Source organism: Strongylocentrotus purpuratus, unplaced genomic scaffold (assembly GCF_000002235.5).
Source record: "Strongylocentrotus purpuratus isolate Spur 01 unplaced genomic scaffold, Spur_5.0 spur5_scaffold_20, whole genome shotgun sequence".
NCBI lineage: Eukaryota > Metazoa > Echinodermata > Echinoidea > Camarodonta > Strongylocentrotidae > Strongylocentrotus > Strongylocentrotus purpuratus.
Window position 1 is genome coordinate 24244370 of NW_022145606.1, and position 22640 is coordinate 24267009.

Consider the following 22640-nt stretch of genomic DNA (forward strand, 5'->3'; position numbering starts at 1 on the left):
CTCTCTCTGTCTCTCTCTGTCTCTCTGTGTGTCTCTGTGTCTGTCTATCTCTTCCTCATAAAACCAATAGCTACACCACTCACCTTGTGCATTGCCCAATGTATGATCCGCTAGAGGACCAGTGCCTGTAGTGGGGGAAGCCCCACTCTGTCGGATCCAATCGAAATCGTCTCCATCCTGTGTATTACCCCATAGACACAGATCAGTCTCAAAATCACACGAAACTGAAAGAATATGATGTAATAAAAAGATAGAAATTTATTTAACACGTAGGACCGAATTCCCAAAGGAGGTTTGTAGACAAACCTTGGTCCGAAACGCGTCAAACCTCCTTTTGGAATTCGGGCCAAGAGTTCTGAATTCTTGTATTTTCCTGCGGTACAACGTATAGCAGGAAAATGTTGTATATGCGGATCCGTTTAATGATTACGTAATGGGAGTGGCGAGACGCCACGATTCCGCGAAGCGGGATGGTTTGAATAACTTAGGCAGGTGTAAGTTATTGTATTGAGAAGGAAAGGAATGTTCAGAAAGGCATAATAAGAGAGGGAAATGGGCGTGGTAGCCATTCTAGCTTTGTCAGACACTAGATACACGACACGACTTCGGGGACCGAGCCAGGAGCGACAGCTACTATACGATGGAGCCGATGGACATTGCCGAGCTTGTCCGCGGCGAAGTGAGGGATTCACAGAATACATTACTGGATAAATTAGAAACGCTTGTTTCAGATAAGCTTAATCATTTCCAGAAGGACATAAACGATTCACAAATGGCTATGAGCGAAGTACAGCTATCAAAGATGGAGGAAATAACCAACACGACGTACAAGTTTAAAAAGAAGGGAAACGAGGAGCAGTACAAGAGCAATACCAAGGTTTATCAGAAGTTGTCTGAAGCAGAATCTTTGCTGAAGAAAGACGAAGATTTGAGCAGAGCTTCTACGGCAGCACAGAACAAAATCGCCGAAGGTAAAGACATTTTAGAGCATAGGCAGAAAATCATCAAGCTTGCTGATCAATCACCTTTCGGATGGCTTACAGTTTCTGAATATGAAACCAATAGCCTCGCTCGGGATTCGGACGACGAGAAAAGAATCTGGAAGGTGGAGGCCAGAGCGAAACGCAAGATGAATCAAGCGCCTCGAAGGAAGATAGCTTCACGCAACCAGATACGTCCCTATCCAACAGATCGTCAACCAGCATCTCAGCAGTCTTCAAGGCCATGGTCAAATCCTAGCTCCAAGACAGAGGGATGGGATTTCAAGAGGAAAACGGGAGCATGCTTCGCCTGTGGTAAATTCGGGCATTGGAGGTTCGAATGCAGGGAGCTGGCATCAAGCAGAGAAGCAAGAAATGAAAAGTAGGTGTAAGGACCGCCGTTAAGGAAGAGATGAAGCGAGCTCAAGTTACGTCATCAAAGTTCATCCAACTGGCAGAACAGATGTCATCGCATATCATTAAATCGAGAAGCGAAAACACAAACAAGAAGTATTTCGCAGCATTTAAAGTTGATATTCATTGATTTTAAAAACTAACTTTATTGTCATTATTGCAAAGTTGAAACTTTGATTCGACAAGGTTATCGAAATTCAAAGCTTGGAAACATTCGAAGTAATGATTATTATAAATTACAAAACGCTTAAATACAGCCCCGGCATAGCACCTGAAGAGCTCTCCGAACGTTGCTGAGATGTGTGAGATCACAGTATGGACATGATTTGCACAAGCAGACGATGTCCCATGACATCTCACACATTTTCAGTGCCTGTGTTTTCTTCTTCTCTTGAGTTATTTCTCTTACTTTACTACCGTCAGGCTTAATGTATAATTTATTGCCTCACTCTAAACCCCGTGCATGGTTTTATTTCGATGACAAATGCAGCGATACAAAAATAAAGGAATCTGTCGCTTGTAAACAAAATAAGACGCCATTGTATATTCAGCTGTACACAGCGGGGTATGTTCGGCGTTTCAAGAGGGAACAAATGCCGTCCTTAATATCATTCCGGGGGGTTTTCAATTTGAAAGTCTGGTTTCTTTGATTGTTAATTAACCCCTATCCTGTGTATTTACAAGCAAAAGATTTTAGTTATCGGAATCGGGTCATATCCCCTTTTGAATGGTTTGACATGCCATTACATTTATATACACTAAACTCATTATAATTTGAGAAATAATAGCTTTGCGATTATGTTCATTCTCTATGGGATGTCGTCTGCTTGGGCAGTGTTGGTCCATATAGTGACGTCATTAAAACATCGTTATTTTTCCGGCGAATCTCTCGTATATCCCAGCTGCTATGGAGGTGATTGTATTTGTAATTTTATAAATCACCCGATATGTAGTTGACCTAAAACTTGTACGATGGCCATCTGTTAGTTTACCAATTTCTAGTGATACATTAGTTGACATATTTGTGATTTTCTTTGAATTTCACCTTTAACCGATGGGATCTATTCATCAGTGCAGAAGGAGGGAATTCTCTTCCAGCTGAATCTATTCACGTCGCCCTATATGTGACTCATCTTATTGACAAAGGACATTCATCGAGTGTCATAGAAGGTGCTGTATACGCCATTAAGTGGGCTCATAGTCTTAGAGGGTTCAGGGATCCCACAGACAATTGTTTTGTAAAGAATTTGTTGGAATCTGCCAAACGGCAATGCAAGAAAAAAGTAAACAAGAAAGATCCAGTTACTTCAGATCAAGTTAAAGAGCAATGTAAGAAGCATGTTCATACAGAGGACGCAATTTTGTGTTTCACGGGGTTTCTTAGATATGATGAAGCAAGATCTTTGAAGTGTAATGATGTGTCAATTTATGATGATTATATTTCTCTTAATATTGCTAAGAGTAAGACAGATCAGTATAGACAAGGTAATAGTGTAGTCATTAGTGCCGGTGTGACAGAAGCTTGTCCGGTCAAAATGGTAAAGAAGTATATCAATGTGGCTCGGATTTCTTTAGATTCCAATCATTTTTTCTTTAAACCGGCATACAGGTCTAAAGGAGTTAGTGCGCTTATAAGGAAAGACAAACCTTTAAGTTACACGACAGCTAGAGAGAGGGTAATTTCTTTGTTGAAAGAAGTATGTGGGGATGCAAATCTCGGATTGCATTCACTGAGGGCAGGTGGAGCCACTATGGTTGCTAATACATCAACTAAAGACAGATTGTGGAAAATACATGGTCGTTGGAAGACAGATAAAGCGAAGGATGGATATGTTGTAGATACATTAGATAATAAACTTGAGGTGACAAAATCCTTAATGCTTTAGGCATATTATGAATGTTTTCCATCATAGGAAACGTGTTTATTTCGAATGTGGAGTATGAATTGTCTTGGAAAACAGATATAATGTCCGACAATATGTTTTTTTTTTTATTAAAGAAGAGTAATGAAAGAAAGGAAAGAGTAATCGTTATATGAATTCATGTAATACATTTTTTCTGCAAATAACGGTTAAGTGATTATGTTTTGTTAAATAATCAGAAAGGGATATTCGACAAAAAGGATATTCAAGAAAGATGATCATTTAAATCTTGAGACGGATTAAATTGGAATAGATTGTTAAATATTTTTTTGTTAAATTGTTCAGTGTGCTACAAGGAAATGCACCCGTTCTTTTTTACATCTAGGTCGGTCTGGCAGGCTTTTCCGTAAAGACTGTTATTGATGTAATCTGTGAGTCATTAACTGAGTAATGAAGGATGAGAATATACTTGTATTTTCCTACGGTACAACGTATAGCAGGAAAATGTTGTATATGCGGATCCGTTTAATGATTACGTAATGGGAGTGGCGAGACGCCACGATTCCGCGAAGCGGGATGGTTTGAATAACTTAGGCAGGTGTAAGTTATTGTATTGAGAAGGAAAGGAATGTTCAGAAAGGCATAATAAGAGAGGGAAATGGGCGTGGTAGCCATTCTAGCTTTGTCAGACACTAGATACACGACACAAATTTCAAGTGGAAATTTTAACACAGAACAATAGTTTGGTGTTTGTTTTTGTAGGAGGTTTAGAGATTCAAATAGATTAATTTTATAGGGACGATTTGCCATTAGGTTTTTCCAGAGCATTTGCCTTATTTAGTTTATCTCTGGTTTTTTCAACCTAGGGAATCGGTCCGGGCGTGGGGAAAAAAGGCAAAGCCCCATGCAGGTTAGGGATCAAAATTAATATTTTATTCTATACAATGTCAGTATATATTGAGGTGTGAACGTTGACGATTGGGATTGAAATTATGCAATGTTAACAATATTTACACTTGATATTTTCAAAAATGAAATTATTTTGATGTTCAAAATGATATAATAACAAAGATTGTTCATGATTGTTCAAAAAGATACAATTCGAATAAAAGCTGGCTTGGTCGGTCTGGCAGGCTTTTCCGTAAAGATTGTTATTGATGTAATCTGTGAGTCATTAACTGAGTAATGAAGGATGAGAATATACCCGCTGCCTCTTATAAAGGAACCACCTTCCAGTAGGCACTGCGGTATTAACGTTGCTCAAGCGTTGGTATATAGAGGGCAGCACATGGACGTACGCACGGGAGCGTAAAACCCATGGGATCAGTGTCAGGTAGTGATCGGGAGTGATCGCCAAGTTATCTACTTCACGAACGACTAAACACCCACGCATGATGATGATGATGATGACCCACGGCGCTTATATGGTGCCATTTATCTGTTTCAAACATCCTTAGGCGCCAGCTCCTCCAATAGTCATGTACTACACATTTGCTTGAAAAGCTGGGTTTTGAGGCCTGGCTTAAGCTTTCTAGCTTGTCGGTGAGCCGAAGAATAGGGGGAAGGGAGTCCGAGAGGCATGGAGCAACTGAAGAATAGACACGATCACCATACAACCGGAGTCGTGTACGTGGAACTTGGATAAGAAGATAATATCCTTTGCAGGCAATTATACCACAATGTCATTAAGTGAATCTACCACCATATAATTATAACAAAAATAGATTCAACAGAAAGTCAACGTTTGTGAATTTCTGTACGCACTGTGAAACAGATCGAAGTGCCCGTTACCACAATTAATTCTCATGTTCCTTCACACAAGGTACATACCACGAATTTCCATAGACTTAACACAGGGACAACCAATTTCCAGTAAGCAATGTAAGAAGAGTTTACAGTAAATGGAGAAGTGACACATAAACTGACATTATGAGTAGCATTCTCATATTGTAATCAAGACATGATAAAGCTTACAAAAGAAAGAGGTCCCACCGAGACTTGAACTCGGATCGCTGGATTCAAAGTCCAGAGTGCTAACCATTACACCATGGCACCTTGCCTATTTGTACAGGCGTCCATATGAATAAAGAAATAAGACTGGCTTTTTGGAAACGCGACGTTGAAAATACATTTAGTCTCTTTAAACCTTGAACCTCCCCATTTATTATGGAGCGCGAGGGGAGACCCTTCCCGGTAACACTAAATGCAGTGTGAGGGAAGGACCAACTTGTGAGGATCCGGGTAGACGTCCTGTACTACCTTCAAGTTGGTGGCGGACAGACCAGGGTGGATAGGAGAGGAGTGTTTCATTCGCTTTCAGTCCCTTTTTCTATGTATGATTACTTTATATGTATTTGTATCTGATTTTATTATACGGAAATAAAAACAACAACAACTTTGAATATGACTCAACTATGGCAGGTCGTTCACACCACTGTTTGCTCTCACTATTTACTCAAGGTACGTACAAATCATGGTCACAATATTTACAACATTTACATTTGTTATAATCCAATATTGAGGAAAAATATTATTAATGATCATAAAGGTGAAGCCAACTAGTGGCATGAACAGCCTACCATAGTTAAGTTCAACTTAAAGTCGATCCGAGTCTTAGTGAAACATTCACCAAGGGTGTACATCAGGATAAAATGGAAGCAATCAGTCAAGAGTAAGACAGAGCAAATTCTAACCGAACAATCAGAAGGAAGGAAGATATAGGAAAAAAAATAAACGAACCATCACCATGCAGAGACCATCAGGAGGTTTCCCTGCCTGCTTGGACAGTATAAGTCAAGTAAGCCAATCATGATAAAGCTTACAAAAGAAAGAGGTCCCACCGAGACTTGAACTCGGATCGCTGGATTCAAAGTCCAGAGTGCTAACCATTACACCATGGCACCTTGCCTATTTGTACCAGCGTCCATATGGATTGAAAGATAAGGCTAGGTTTTAGGGACACATCACATTGAAATGCACTTAGTCTCTACATGTCTTGAACCTCACATGGAGCGCAAGGAGGAGACAATTCCCGGTAGCGCTACGTATGCAGTATGAGGAAAAGACCAACGTGTGATGATCAGGGTAAACATCCTATGCTTTCCACAAGCTAATAGCGGACAGACCAGGGTTGCAAGGAGATGAGTGTCTCTTCCGCCTTGTGTAATAATATGAGCGAAACTGTACGAACAATGGTAAGCATAAGTAGCACAAGGTTTAGAACCTCTGATAACTAACAAGGCATTCCAAGCGATAGGCCTGCAAACTGCTGTACATTCTAATGCATCATCTTTAAACCTAGTTGTAAGAGATCGTGTTGATAACCCAAAAAAAATAATTAAAAAAAAAAAAAAAAAAGTGAAAATGCTGATAGGACTATTGCGGACACTAAATTTATATGGAAATAAATACATTCTTTTGAACTAGCTTGAACAAAACGAAGTGAGAAATTATTGGAGTCTACGAGACACTAGTAAGTCAATCATGATAAAGCTAAACAAAATGTAGAGGTCCCACCGAGACTTGAACTCGGATCGCTGGATTCAAAGTCCAGAGTGCTAACCATTACACCATGGCACCTTGCCTGTTAGTACAAACGTTCATAGTTAACAGAAACACCATGTTAAACATACACTTGTCTAGATATTACTGTTTAGTAAGTGTATGCATACTTTTTGAACAAAAGTTTCTCTTGACAACTAAAAGCACTTGCTAGAGGCTTGCTCGACATAGTAACAGTTTAGGTATGCAGAGTGAATTCCATATATGAATATGCCATTATTCATCACAAGTGAATTAAATGACTTGTAACATGAGGTAAGTAAAAAACACAGATTTTTGAAAACAAAATGATCATTATTGATGTTGAAATACATTAATAGAAACAAAATGTATATCTCAGACTGACTCCGTTGAACGAACCCGATTTTCAGCAAACGCCTAAATCAAGCTTGAGCCTAGATAAGTAGAATGAGGGCCATTTCATGGACGGCTTAAGTCAGGTAAGTTAATCATGATAAATTTTACAAAAGAAAGAGGTCCCACCGAGACTTGAACTCGGATCGCTGGATTCAAAGTCCAGAGTGCTTACCATTACACCATGGCACCCTGCCTGTTAATACAACTATCCATGGTTTAGAGAAACACCACGTTTGAAATACACTTGTCCGTATGTTCTTCTAGCAGACCCGTTTAATAATTCTATGCATGGACAAAAGTTTCTCTTGGAAACTAAAAGCACTTGGGAAAGGCTTGCCCGACATAGTAACAACTTAATTATGCATAGTGAACTCCATCAATGGAGATTCCATTATTCATCGCAAGTGAATGAAATGATTAGTAACAATGGGTAAGAGAGAAAAAAATCACTTGAAATACATTAATAGATAGGGTCTACGTTAACAAAATAAAACAATATCAGGCTGACTCCGTTGAACAAACCTGATTTTAGTAGATTAAATATTTGATTTACTGTGAAATATTAATTTGGGTATCGAAATTAATAAGGGTAACAAATACATTAGTGTAACAGCATATTGATTAGGAATAGAGCATTTCTCGGTTTTAAGCTACAGATTTTTAAAGTGTTTGGGCGAAAAGTGAAAATGAATTGATTCTATCATATGATATAATAATGTTTTTTTCATTTAATATACCTGAATCATCGCATACGCCATCCCTGTAATCAACATCGTCTATGGCGATATCGCCAAGCTCTCCAGTCCCTACGGTCGCCTCAAATATCAGGTGATATGGAATGGATGACGTAACAGTGACCTGCTGACCGTACCACGCGTTGCCTAGGTTACCAGCTGTAGACCAGAGAGGTGTGTTGAGGTCTGATTGCAGCTATGGAATGACAAAGATTGGTTGAACTTGGTAAACTAAATTAATAGTAATGTATAAACTTTTTTCCTCAGAAAATAATATATCATGAAGTAATTTTCTTTCATTGGGAATATAGGCATCTTTTGGGCATAAGCATACGCGGAAACATATTAAACACATGCAAATACTTTGATATGTACATTTTTGTAGACATACTTGCACAATCAAAGCGTGACGGAGTGTCGATAAGTGGCGTTTTTCCGAACTGTTGTGATTATTTTGTCTAGTATTAGACAATTTTGGGTCGACATTTGATGTAGGGTTTTCACAAAGTGTCGGGTATACTGAACCCGATACTTTCGGCCATAAAAGGGGTGTATTTCACCAGCGTTAAGAATTATGGACTAAGTGTTCACGATAGCTCGTGTTCCCGGAAAACACAAATATCCAAAAAAACGAAGTATACGAACATGACTACCCTAAGTAGTTTCAAAGGTGGTGAACAGATCAAATATATGTTTAAAATTGTTCCTTGTGTAATAATTTAGTTATGCTTACAAAGAAATATAAAAATGTGTAATAAAACGTAGAAATATGTACCTTGAATGCTAGTGTATACACATCTGGTCCGTACATGCTGTAGTAAAATGTCCAACAAGTCACGCCGGAAGGTTCGGGGGTAAAGGTAGGTCCTACCAGCCTGGCCGTGTCACCAAGGGTCTTGTTAGTTGCATCAATATACATGTACTTTCCTGATATAGAGAGACAAGGAGGAAGGAAGAGAAATATGGAGATAATTCGATGGGGAGAGTGTTAGGACCATTTGGAGGAGAAGGTGTATTAGTGAAGCATATAAAGCTATTTTTAAATGTACAGTTAACAGCTAAATTGATCATATACTTGCAATTATGATGTTTAAACAAAAATCTATTTCGTAACTTAAAGCCACACTGTCCTACTGTAGCTACTTGCTCCCTCTATATAGAATTTTAACTGGTGACCATTAGTCGCCTATGATCCCCTTTTTCTTAAGCTAATTGAGAGCTTAGTCGATGAGATAACCACCTGTCTAGTGACCACACAGGGCGGTCTAATCCCTCGAAATGTCTATTCGAAGTTTTATGACTACTATTGTAATACTAGATACCATTTTTAGCATTGTAGTTTACTATTTATTTTGCTTATAATAAATATCTGTATGATAAGACGGAAACAAACAAAAATAGCTTACCATAAACTGTACCATATGTAGCATCTACATCCGGGCCTGTACCGACGGTATCCGTACTACCATCGCCCCACAGCCAATCAAAATCATCCGTATCATCTTGAATGTACTGGCACAAGTCAGGTGACTGGAAGTCACACGCATGAGCAGCTAATGAAACAAATAAGAAAGGATTTTTTGATCCATTACACGCATAAATAACAAGGGAACATTTTGTGCTTCCAAGCGACGTTTGTTCACACTTTAGACGATAGTTAATGAATAGTAAAACATATATAGGGTCTATGTGAGGAAGATTTAAAAACTCGATGACAATATTTATTGTAGCTAAGCAGTAGCCTAAGCAAAAAAAAAAAGAATACAACAAAGAAAAGATTTATAACAAAACCAAAAATGACAGCAACGGACGTTTGACTATTTTCCTTTGTAGCAAAATATTATCATATCTGTCGGAAAATGTTTCGATAATCGTGCACGTTCCTGTACATATATTTCAAAAAACTCATTTGCAGCATCTAGCATCTTTTTGAAGATGTTACCCTTGAAAGAAAAAAAAAGACGAAGAAGAAAGAAAAGAGGAAACAAAAGTAGAAGATTTAAAAGTCACCTTCACACTCTCCTTCATAAAGATCAAGGTCATCGAGCGCTATATCGCCAGTGAATGATGATCCCCGTACAGCTTCATAGATCACCTGTAAGAGCAAACAAAGTACAATTGTATTGATAGACCATGGAACTTTATCTTCTGAATCAGTACGACTCATCACTATTCTAGGGCCCCGTTTCACAAAACTTGTCATCAGTGACAAATGATAGTCTTTGTTAAAAGCTACTGAAATCCTTGCTTTTGATTGGTTATTAACATATTTGTCACTAATTTGTGTCATTTGTCATTGAAAAAAGGCTTTGTGAAACAGGTCCCAGGAGACCTTTATTATAATATTTGCAAACGCAGAGAGCATTGCACATGCAAATAATTTTTTATGAGATCTGCTGAAAATGTCCATATTTAATGAAAAACATTCGCATATAGATATTGACGTCGATAGCGCGAAGCTATTATCCCTCCGACGAAAAAAGAGTGGAAAAGCACCAAAAACAACAACAGCAACAACGCAACAAACAGAGCAGGGTAGCTTATAATACAAGACAAAGAGACATAGTCATTCTGAGAGAGAGAGAGAGAGAGAGAGAGAATGTCAGTTAGTGTATATGTGAGAGAAAAGAGAGAGAGAGGTGGTGTGTGTGTGTATGTGTGTGTGTGAGAGAGAGAGAGAGAGGGAGAGAGCGTGTGTGTATGTGTGAGAGAGACCGAGAGAGAGAGAGTTAGTGTGTGTGTGTATGTGAGAAAGAGAGAGAGAGAAAATAAGAGAGAATAAGAGAGAATAAGAGAGAATAAGAGAAAAGGATCAGCCTTATACACTGTTAGAAAAAAATTAAACAAGTTGTTTAAAATTTTAAACAACCACAAGTTAACCGGTGAATCGCTCAACTGTTGTTTAAAAATTAAACAACTTAAAGATTGTTTACGTTTTGAACACTTAGTTGTTTAAAAATTAGAAAAAAAACTTTTAAACAACAGCTGTTTAGTAATAAAATTGTACAACTCGGTTGTTTAAAGCAAGTTGTGTAAATGTTAAACAATAATGTTTAAATTACTAAGCAACTTTTGTTTATTCAATATTACTGCACAACTGGGTTGTTTAAAAGGAGTTGCTCAAATTTTAAACAGAACTGTTTAATGGTTATTATCTGGTTGTTTGAATTTGTGAAATGACCTACTGGAACCACTCCTGCAATAATCACAACGACACTGTAACATGTAGAGCTTGTTGCCAATTTACTTCAACATTGGTTCATCATATTCATTTAACAGTGACAGAAAACATTATTAATTGTTTCTATAGCTTCACCTAAACCCCATCGGCGAAGCCGAGAAGAACCAAGTCGTCGCCTTGCCCTTGTTCCGCCATTTTCATCTGCACTGCACTGCACTAGCACTGCACACTAGCACTGCATGCTTGCATGCATGTATGTACGTACTTTGTGCATATCGCATGTGTGCGCACAAATTGCAATCGCGTATCGAGAAAATATCAACGACGCGAAATCATGATTGGTTAAATCTATCGCGTGATTTTTCCCCGGGACTTTTTAAACAACTCTGTTTAATTAAATCTTTTTGTTTTTTAATAGATAGTTGTTTCAGTCAATTGAGCACTGATTTTTCGATTTTGAACAACGTTGTTTACGTTTTTAAACAACATTCTTTTAAACAGTGATATTTTAAACACCGTTCTAACTGTGTATGGTATAAAGTAAGGCCTACTATTAGACTTAAGTGGTATTTTCACATCTTACCCTGAAATCATAAACATCCACCACACCAACCGATCCCCTGGTCCAGCTATTACCAAGGGACCCGGTCCTGGTCCAAACAGGTAGACCCGCCGCTGATTGGTTGTTTTGAATGTAAATATTGAGTGAGCCGATGGTGGCGCCATACATGTGATACCAAAATTCGAGACAGTACGAGCCTGCCGGTGCGAACGAACTGCGCAGGCGCGAAGCGTCGCCCTGTGCACCGCTACTTGTCTCGATGAATATGTAGGTGCCAGTCACTGTTGAAAATGAGAGTTTAAAAAGGTATATGTTTCAAAATGCAAATCATGAAAATGAAATAATCTATAAAACGTCTTAATATGTCAATTTTCTCATGTGGTAGGATTAAAAAGTACATGAAATGTAAACATTTTTGTAGAAATATGAATAATGTAAGTGATCTTAAATCTACCGTCTTGTAACCAAAACACAAACAACCAAGTGCTTTCAACTCAATTTGTCAAAGTATACAAATTAAGATAACAGTGCTGTACAAATTCAGCATTATCAAAGCTTAAAGGTCGGCTGTGTAAATTCATTTGAAGTGAATTACACACAATTTTCTAATTGAACGTTATCACAAAAGGTGACATATAGCATATTAATCAATAACAAAGGTAGGCCTAATTTGTATTAGTTACAGGTCCTGTAATCATAAATAATGCAGTTTTCTGTTAATACCTAATAATTTCAATGCTATGTATAATCATAAGAAGTATTCCTAGAATCAAAATTACCAAGACCAGTTGTATGGTCTGCCGATGGCCCAGTTTCCACGGACGGTGTTAATCCTTGATTGAAAGACCAGTCGAGCTCATCGTCGCCGAGCTGCTCGTACTTACACAAACCATCCTCGAACGTACACGACCAAGGGCGAGGTACTAAATATGCATAAAGTGGATAAGAGTTTAAAGACCGTCAATACTACTGGGCCAGATAGGATTAGACCACACAGCGAGGTCACTGACAGGTGGCTATCTCATTCACTCAACTCTCAACTAACATAATAAAAAGAGGATCATAGGAGACCAACAGGCACCGATTGGGGAAGTTTTCTATTTAGAGGGAGCAAGTAGCTACAAGTAGGGCTTTAATATCGGAAAATACGAGTATGATGTAAAACATGCCTAATAGAATCTGTAAACCTTGTTTCTTGTTTGGACTGGGTATGTGTATAACTCAAAGCGAAGAAATACAATGTTGATCTATTTTTAATCTTCCCCTCGCCCTTTTTCTAATCACTCTGTTCATAATCGAATGTTTTTGAGGAATATCAATGTATTTTTTCCATCGGGAAGTCCCCCGGCTTCGTGGACGGCACAAGTCTAGTAAGTTCATCAATATAAAGCTTACAAAAGAAAGAGGTCCCACCGAGACTTGAACTCGGATCGCTGGATTCAAAGTCCAGAGTGCTAACCATTACACCATGGCACCCTGCCTGATAAATGAACTGTTTGTATCGATGTATTTTACGTCAATTAAACGTTTGTTTAACTCTCATTTCATCACTCCAACCATAGTCTCGTTAAAACTGTTAGTTTTGTAGCATATATGAAAGGATTATCCTTCCATATGGGCACATGATAAGTAGAACACATGTCAGTTATTCCCTCACATACAATAGGTAATTATCTAATCCGGTCATAAGCCATATGGTAATGCATTGTTATATATTTTTACTTTACAATACATATGATAGTTTATTTCAGCCGAACGCAGTATAATCATTACTATCTCCATCACTGGAGTATACAACGCTAACGTGCGCATACACACACACAAACACACCACACATATTCAGACACTCTCACCAAGGGCTAGACGCACATCCACACATTACCTCCACATGTTCCTTGAAACAAAGCCGTGTCGTCGATAGCGATGTCGCCCACCCATGTTAGAGGGTCGATTACGGCGCTGATGACGATCTGGTATTCGAGTAACGACGACACGTTGAACTGACCGTACAGCCAACCGTCCCCTCGGTCGCCGGTGTCGTTAAATAGCTGGACGTTAGTGTGGGTCGTGGGCGGAGCGAAGTCGAGTGAAGAGGCGATCAAAGATGCTGAACCTGGGTGATGATAAGGGAAAAGAGCAGAAATATTGCATAGCTATAGAGTTAAATATTATAGAAATATTACAGATCGTATTTGACAACAAACTTCTTTATCTCTTTAGCACAAATATTTTATAGTCGACCCAAACTGGATTGTTAGGATTAACAACTATAACATGAAGCAAAAACAACAACTACAAAAGAAGTATGTTTAATTTACAAACACATCTGCGTAGGGTTTAATGCTTTTGCCGACGACTTTCACAAAGATTGCTAAAATATTCCCGTAACGCAATGCATTCTCATTTCTCTACCGCTGCCTTTCTTGTAGTTTTTGAGAACACCAGCGTTTGACATTTGACCTTTGACTTACCTGTTCCTCTGATATGGTACCAGAACGTAAAGCAAGCCTCATCCACAGGATCAAATACTTCACTGTACAGATCAGCTGTATCACCAGTGAACATGACCACTGGGTCTGGAACTGTATCAACAAACATGTAGAATCCTGGAAGGGGAGGAGAGAAAACAACTATGATACATTACATAGATCCATCCTATAGTGGACTTAATAGCATATTTTACTGTAAATTGATATTAAAGTGCTTCGTACAAAACCATTTATGCACTAAATGGCACTCCTTGCAGCTACTCACCTTACCTAGCATCCCGTTATAGCTTACTGAGTGAGTTGCTAAATTGATTACTCCATCAAGTACCGAATATCAAAAAACTTCTACGATTTACATTTAATGATCACTTCAGGTATGTGTACATACAGGTTAGTCACCGGTTATTTGACGTGGATAATTATATTATCCCGCGGCGGCCACCATGGCAATAAACTGATCGTTTTAAATAAGGTACCAGGATGGAGAGTGGCAAATATAGATTAATATCTTGCCAAATGACATTAGTGCTGGTGGGGGGACTCGAACTCGGACTCGGCGACTTATCCACTAGACCACAACACCTCTAGAGAACGATGGTTTCACTCAGAACGTAACATTTTGGTTATTTCTTTTTCTATTCTCGTTCTAAACATAATTTAACTGTACCTAGATCATTCCCCATGGTGTGATCATATGCTGGTCCAGTCCCATCAGTATTGGCTGAGCTCGATGTCCTCTCCCAGTCTAGGTTATCACCACCTCTGTTCTGCCATGAACACATCCCATTCTCAAAATTACAGTGTCCTTTGAAAAATAATTAGAAACAATATGAATAGTACCTCCCTCTATTCAAATTCCTACTTAGTTTTCAATTTCAATTTATTTATGGTTCCAACAAGATGTTTCAAATCATTTATGAACATTTACAACAACTTAGGAAAACAAATTGAAAACAGAGGGGTCCACTAAAAAGCAATGCTTGTACAAGTGTGGAACACTCAACTAATACTTAGAAATAATGAGTAATTTAATTAACAAGTTTGTTACTACAAAATGAACTACAGAATACTCTACCAAGGTGTATTATAGTCAACGGATAGCTCAGTATTTTATTCATGTATTTATTTATTCATTAAATTATTCATGTTTCCGTTTGACAAAAGGGCTTGCGTTAAGAAAACCAAAGCCTTTTCACGGTACGAAAATGAAAACTGAAGATTACAAACTCTCAATGTTGGTGTGTATCACTACTAAATAAATATCCAAATGTAAGCTTGTTTAGGGTCGGGGAAAATAAATAAGGTTCCCGCATATTATTATGCTGTAAAGAGGCCTAAAATAATAATTGTTAACACTCTTTGTATGTGTATTGTTACGTATGAGCGGAAGAGTTGATAGTTGTCTACCTATTGTTTACATAAATTAAAGAACCTTATTTTGCAACTGGTTTAATTCAGCTCAATTGGTGTTTGAAATTTGGGTTTAAAAAAATCGACCAACAATTGTGTTCTTCAAATAAAGCTTTCATTCATTTTTTTCTCAAAGCATAAAACAAGTAAATCAACAACTTGATAGATACATACGTTTCGCAAACAAGAGAACCATGAAAAACAAGATTCTAGTATTCATATATACACATCTTGTTGCGTAGAGATTGTTTGTTGAACTTCATAATGGTATTTTAATATCTTTTTTAATCAAGGAAATGATAAAGATCTCGTAAAACATCTAATTACAAATATTTTTAATTGTTTTGATTACATACCTGGAGGATTGCAGGGTCCTGGTGTGAATCCTACCTCATCAATGGTAATACCACCTTGACTACCTGTACCGACAACCCCTTCTATCACAGCCTGGGTAAAGGATGATATATAAAGATGGGGAGATACAAAGATGGAAAGAGGAAGAGGCAGAGAGAGAGAGAGAGAGAGAAAGAGAAATAGAGAGGAAGAGGAACATAGAATGAGATAGAGAGAGAACGAGAGAGAGAGAGAGAGAGAGAGACATATAGATGAATGGAGGGAAAGATATATATATATATATATATATATTGGTAGAGAGATATATAAATATAGAGAGATAGAAAGGGAGAGGAAACAAATAGAGAATGATAGATAGATAGAGAGAGGGAGAGAGAGAAAGAGAGAGAGAGAGAGAGAGGCGAAGAGAAACAAACTATTTAATGCATCCCCTCGTGACCCTCCCTAAATATATACTTATTTTGGTTCTAACAAACATTGTATTTATTTATGATCCTGTTTCATTTATTATGCTAAAAGAGAAATGGATATGGTCCATATATTGCCTCATATATTATATTGGATAAACGATATTCAATCTTGTTAATAAGTATCAATTATTTCAGTTCATAATTATAATACTCTTATGTTCGGAAATATTACGAAAAAAGATATAGAGTATTTACAAACGAGACCGCTGAACAAAAAGTAAATGAATGAGAATCATCTCAAAATTTCAACATTGAAGTTTTGTTTTATATTTTATTTAATGCTAAGTAATTTATAATTAGCATTTATGTAAAGAACAATACATAATATGTCATGGCTTTGGCCCATCCAGTAATGAGATATAACGATAAACCAAATGAACAGTACTGATAGCCGCAAGCATTGGCAGCAGAGTGTGCTAAACTTTACCTGGTAAGCCGTTCTACTGATCATGGTGACACCCGCAAACCACCAATAGTCATCCCGGTTACCATCAATAGACCATAGTACATCACTCAAGGTACCATTGGTCAGCTGGTACACGTTGATTGCACCCACATCCACGGCGTCGATGTGGTACCAGAGACCAAGACAGTCCGCGCCGCTGTCTGGTGGTGATCTGAGGGCGCTGTTTATCATGGCTGACTCCCCAGGGTTCAACGCGGAGTCCTTTAGATCTATAAACTCATATCCACCTGGACCAATAAAGTAGAGGGAAGCGTATTTTATTCATTTCCAATAGCTTAAAAAATATACCTCTATAGAGCGCAACTTCCGGTGATGTAAGTATGTCAACTGTAATAGCTAGCTATGGTAATTTGGCTATTTCAATGTCATGCCAAAATTAGTTACAATCTTATGGTTACTTGGAATACTTGCTTAGTTTAACAATCTGGGTTTTCTAGAAAACTGCAAGTAATGTAAGATAAATATCTTAGAATATATTACATGTCAGAGTTACGACTTCGTCATTGGTTTGCAAGATCTTACTGGTTATATATTCTTCATGTCATCATTATCCATTCTAAGATTATTTCCTTTTTTTTGTCACTTTTTTGGAATTACTTGTGATTCTGTTATAAAGATTGTTGACAATCGCGATGAAGCTCTTTAGGATAGTAGTGCTATAGGCTCTAAGAAAAAAAAAATGAATGATGGCTATTAAAATAAACATGAAAAAAGAAGAAGAGGTTCTGTGCATTGTATCCAGGGGGATCATACCTCCCTGCAAGGTCTCTGACAGCTGATGATCTCATCAAATCAACTCTCAATTAACATCAGAAAAAAGGGATCATGGGGACCAATGGTCACCGATTACGCATTGTTTTGGGCACAAGAAGCTATAAGTAGTGCAGTGGGGCTTTAAAAATCAATTAAAACTTACCTCCGATGACTCCCGATGTTTTGTCCGGTAGGGAGCTGGTCCCAGATGGTCCGTAACGTGTATCGGCTCCAGATCCAATCAGCCAATCAAAATCATCCAACAATGTCTCCTGTGACCAATCACAGATGTCGTCTGAAAAGTCACATATTGCTGAAATGAAAAGTATAATACAGGCATAATACTTCCTTACCATTATAACGGTATTCCTAGCATGTATATCTACAAAGAAAGGGGGAGAAAGAGAGAGAGAGAGAGAGAGAAAGTGAGAGCGAAAGAGAGCATTAGAGAGAGAAAAAAAAGGAGAGAGAAAGAAAGAGAGAGAGAATATAAAGAAAAGAAAGAGAGACAGAGAGAGAAAAATAGAGAGAGAAAAATAGATAGAGAGAGAAGTAGAGAGAGCGAGAAAAAGAAAGAGGGAAAGAGGGAGAGAGAGAGAAAGAGAAAGAGAGAGAGGAAAAGTGAGAAAGAGAAAAGAGAGAAAGAGAGAGTGAGAGAGAGAGAGAGAGAGAGGGGGGGGGGAGAGGTGTTGCAATATTTACCAGGTGGAGGGCAGGGTCCCTCTAAGTAGGTGATATCATCAATCGCGATGTCGCTTTCCCAAGATGTTCCCACTATGCCTTCAAAAAGAATCTGGAAAGAGATAAAGTTTAATCCATTGAACAGAAAGTGTACTGCAAACACTGTTTAATAGTGATAGTGACTTTTAAATTATCCTGAATTTACGAAGAGCTAATCTAATTATTGTAGCCAGAAGTTTGGCTTTGTTGCGCTGTAATTCAACCAATACTCATCAACTGTTTCGTTTAGCTTAGTTTACAGGTTCTGTGTTTTATATCTAGCGCTATTCCGTGCACCATTCATTCACCTGGTGCATTGTTCTTGGCCATAGCTGGTTCCGCACTCCATTAATTGCTTGGTACGCTCTAAAGGTGCCAATTGTGACAACATACATATGGTACCATCAAACATAATTTATGGTACCACCAAACGAATCAAAATATGAAAATGCTATTAAACACCCTTTACTATATCTTACTTGGTTCTGTGCTATGAATCCAAAACTGCACCATGCTCCATTCGCTGGCTCGACCACAAGTTTTAGACCATTCATAGTTCAAAATACAACTTTTTACTTGGTACACAATGAAGGTGCCAATTTTGTAACCATAAAATTAGATAGCAAGTCAAACGTATGATACCAGCGCACGTATGCAAATATCAAAGCTACTATTTATCACTTATCCACCCTCTTTTCCTATCTCTACATTGTGGGTTCTGTGCTATCAATCCAAAGCTAGGTTATTCGTCATTCGTTTGCTTGGTCTCCGATTCTAGACAATCGCTGGTTCCACCCATTATTTTTTTCCCGCTACGCAACAAAGGTACCCATGGTACCACCATACATATGGTTTGACAATATTCCAAAACACAACTTTGTACAACTTTGAGGGTTCTGCGTCATTGATCCAGAGTTGCTCCATGTGCCATCGGTTCCCATGGACCCCTCTTCTTGACAGTCACTGGTTCTATTCATGGTAAACTCTGAAGGTTTATACGGTACCACCACTCCGAACCAACCATAAAATAGACCACATGTTTATAATAATTTCACCCTTTTTTCCTTTACCTTCGTTGGTTCTGTGCTATTAATCCAGAGCTGCGCGATGAGCCACTCATTCGCCTGATCTCCGGTTCTAGACCATCGCTGGTTTCTCGCACCATTGTTTTCTTGGTACACATTGAAGGTGCCCATGGTACCGCCAAACATGTGGTACCACCAGGCAAAGCATGCACCAGACGGGCCGGTTGGTGCCATCTCGGACGAGGTGAGGATGGCGATGTCCCCCGGTAATCTCGGCGCAGAAGCCTCTGTGAAGACGTACCCTCCTACGGATGAAGGAAACCACTTGTTATCAAGAAATCGACGGCAATAATATGCGATGCTTGTACAGGTATAGAATGGTCGAATAGGAATGGTACAAATTCAGTAGTGCACATCACTTCACAGGCGCCACTGTGCACTTAAACAGAAAGTTAATCTGACTATGTAAGGCTCACATGAGGACATCGCGCGTTGCTGAAAAAAATATTGTACAAAAATAAAAGAAAACAACATAACGTAGAGGGGATTAGAGAGAGAGAGAGAGAGAGAGAGATGGGGATGGAGCGGTAAAGAGAGAGAGAGGTAAGGAGAGAGAATGAGAGAGAGAGAGAGAGAATATAACAGAAGAGGTGAACAATGATATGTTCATAACAAGATAATGTATAAAAGAGGAAATCACAGGAATACGCGAGGAAAAAAGAAATGTCCGAAAGGCTAATAGTCTACCAAAAATTGTTGGGAGATTTACGAAAACGACCCTCTTTTGAAGACCACGTTTGAAGTCCCTAAGACGGCATTTATCGGTCTCGGGCTCTCGGTCTCTGCAGCCTCTAAGGCCGGACCCCTAGTCATCGAAACATTTACCTGTCCCAGATGTGTGGTCACCGCTCGGTCCTGTATCTAGCGAAGGTGTGGAACCACTGAATAATGTCCAGTCGAACTGGTCAGTGACGTCCTGAGTCCAGTCGCAGATGGTGCTATCGAAGGAACACGAGATCCCTTGACCAGCTTGATTTGGGTCAGCCGCTGGAGGCGCAACTGTGTGCAGTCGGAGAAAGAAGTATTAGTTAGATTAGTGTATAATTGTTTCTTTGTATGTTTTGTAATTAATTACATTGCGGTGTGAACAAAATTCATTCAGCCACATATGTTTTTTTTTCTTCTCAGCGAGTCCTTATATAAAAGAAGACATCATAATAAACAAACGTAAAATACTAATTATTAAACAAATAATGTAGACCTAAGTTAAATACATTAAAACAAAAAAGCAAACAGGCAGAAAGGCCGAACAGGTATGAACTTGAGAAGTTAAACGAAAAATGAGATTTGACATTATAAAGTCATTTCAGATTTATATTCGATTTCGTATGAATGTATGAATCACAATGTCTCTCTCTCTCACTATAAGTGCCATATCTTTTGACTTTGGCTATTAACGCTATTTCACAACCCTCGGTTCCTAGCCTTCTGTATTAGTACCACTCCCAGTTCTTTCACTCCTCTCTCTTCCAACAATTTCTGCAGACTGTCCATCCAAAGTATCCTCCTTCGTCCCCTACTCTTTATTCCCAAAATTGTCCCTGTCAAAGCAAGATTCTCTAGGCCTTCTTCAAGTGTAATGTGTCCCAAAAGAAGAAACAAATGATTGCCTAATCCAAGAATAAAATAATATTTTAGTATCATTTATAAACTGCAGTGTATTTTATTTTATGTGTACACATTATTATTTTAAATGTCAGGCCTACTGTAACAATTCTTTCGGAATCATTTGATTTTATCTGTAAGTGAGTATATAAATGAGTTTTTATAACAAAATATAACATAAACAAACATCCACATACCATCACATGTGCCCGGCACAACTAATATATCATCGAGCGCTATATCACTGTAGAAGCCTATGCCAACAACGCCCCAAAACTCAAGCTGCAAGAAAAATGATAATAGAACGTCGAACAGATGGACAAAAAGTCATCTCATTTTCTGGTAGTTAAAATGTGTATATTTTTTTTATTATAACATTTGATTTTGTAATATTCAATTGAAAAGCACTATTCTCATAATATCATAGAATATTTGAGATACATTGTTTTAATATCATAGAAAAATACTCATAGGCTATACTTGCCGATTGTCTTGTACCAATGCATGCAACAACTCTTTTTTGTCTACTAATTCTTAATAATGCTAACAATGCGAATTATATCCAATACTGATATCCGACGTAATAAACAGAATGTAGAACATGCCTCCAAATAATCAAATATTCAAGTTTATTCTACATAATGGACTTCTGCAAATGCATTGGAAATAATCACTGAGCTTCGGTAACAAACAAAACAACTAATTTTAAACAAAAGGGGGAGAGGGAGAGAATCGTTTTATTTGTTAACTGTTACAATAATTGTTTTGTTGTTAAAAATACAGTATTTATTTAATTGTTCCCATGGCATAAAAATAGGTTAAGCAAAGATACAGATTAATAAATAAATACGTTTGACAAATAAATATACAAATGACAAACAAAGATTTTAGTGTTAAATTAGTTGAACGTGCCTCAATCTATTAAGTAATTAAATAACGTTGCATATAGATTGTTTCAACTTCATAATGATATTCTAATTTCTTTTGAATGGATGCCAAAGATGTAATTAGGAAGGGTTAACTGAAATTCGTTAGGGGTATATTTGTCAAAATCTTCTAAAAATCGTTCAATTTACCGTGAATGTTCCGTTAAGGGTAACTTGTCCCTGTATCCAGTGCGTCTGATCAGTACTCTGTTCACCGTACAGTAGCCATAACAACTCAGGAGGATCGGTGTTCCCAGAAGAAACGTCTTGTCTGTATGAATTATTATGGTTTTACATTGTTTAAAAGATTACACTGCTTCAAACAAAATTTCATTCGTAGTTTAAGTTACCTGATCCGTTTTCACGTTATTCTTATAAGTCACACCTGATCATCCAATGGTTACACGATAGACTGTACCGTGTAATTTTTGGAGAATTAGTGACTAATAAGATGAAAGTGAAAATAATAATACTAAAAATAATAATAGGTATTTATTAATTGAATGAGCTATCTTCACTTTCATTTCAAGATTAATACCGTATAAAGTTTGTGAATTGGGTGTTTAGTCATCGAATGAAGATACTGAATTATTTAAATTAGCTACTTACTTGTATAGCCTGAGATCAGCTATTTGCGTGCCATACATATTGATCCAAAACGTAAAACATGCGACCCCGTCGTTTGTCGTATAAACAGGGCTGATCAGCTTC

General features: G+C 37.9%; 1 protein-coding gene and 5 non-coding genes across 6 annotated transcripts; all 6 read right to left on the reverse strand.

Annotated features, from left to right (window-relative positions):
- Positions 1-44: 44 nt before the first annotated feature.
- Positions 45-22576, reverse strand: LOC105442057 (MAM and LDL-receptor class A domain-containing protein 1-like). The gene is made up of 20 exons (XM_030993779.1): positions 22539-22576; positions 22080-22200; positions 21201-21285; positions 20224-20397; positions 19384-19643; positions 18296-18386; positions 17757-17906; positions 16802-17067; positions 15907-15997; positions 14808-14945; positions 14123-14257; positions 13534-13764; positions 12431-12574; positions 11673-11932; positions 9919-10003; positions 9315-9461; positions 8684-8835; positions 7912-8104; positions 91-224; positions 45-50 (listed from the first exon to the last, which is right to left on the reverse strand). Exons 1-20 carry the CDS (start codon positions 22574-22576, stop codon positions 45-47), a joined length of 2901 nt encoding a protein of 966 aa, XP_030849639.1.
- TRNAQ-UUG lies at positions 5240-5311 on the reverse strand. The gene has a single exon. It is a non-coding gene; the product is annotated as a tRNA-Gln (tRNA).
- On the reverse strand, positions 6088-6159 carry TRNAQ-UUG. The gene has a single exon. It is a non-coding gene; the product is annotated as a tRNA-Gln (tRNA).
- On the reverse strand, positions 6764-6835 carry TRNAQ-UUG. The gene has a single exon. It is a non-coding gene; the product is annotated as a tRNA-Gln (tRNA).
- Positions 7292-7363, reverse strand: TRNAQ-UUG. The gene has a single exon. It is a non-coding gene; the product is annotated as a tRNA-Gln (tRNA).
- TRNAQ-UUG lies at positions 13056-13127 on the reverse strand. Its single transcript has one exon. It is a non-coding gene; the product is annotated as a tRNA-Gln (tRNA).
- Positions 22577-22640: the final 64 nt, after the last annotated feature.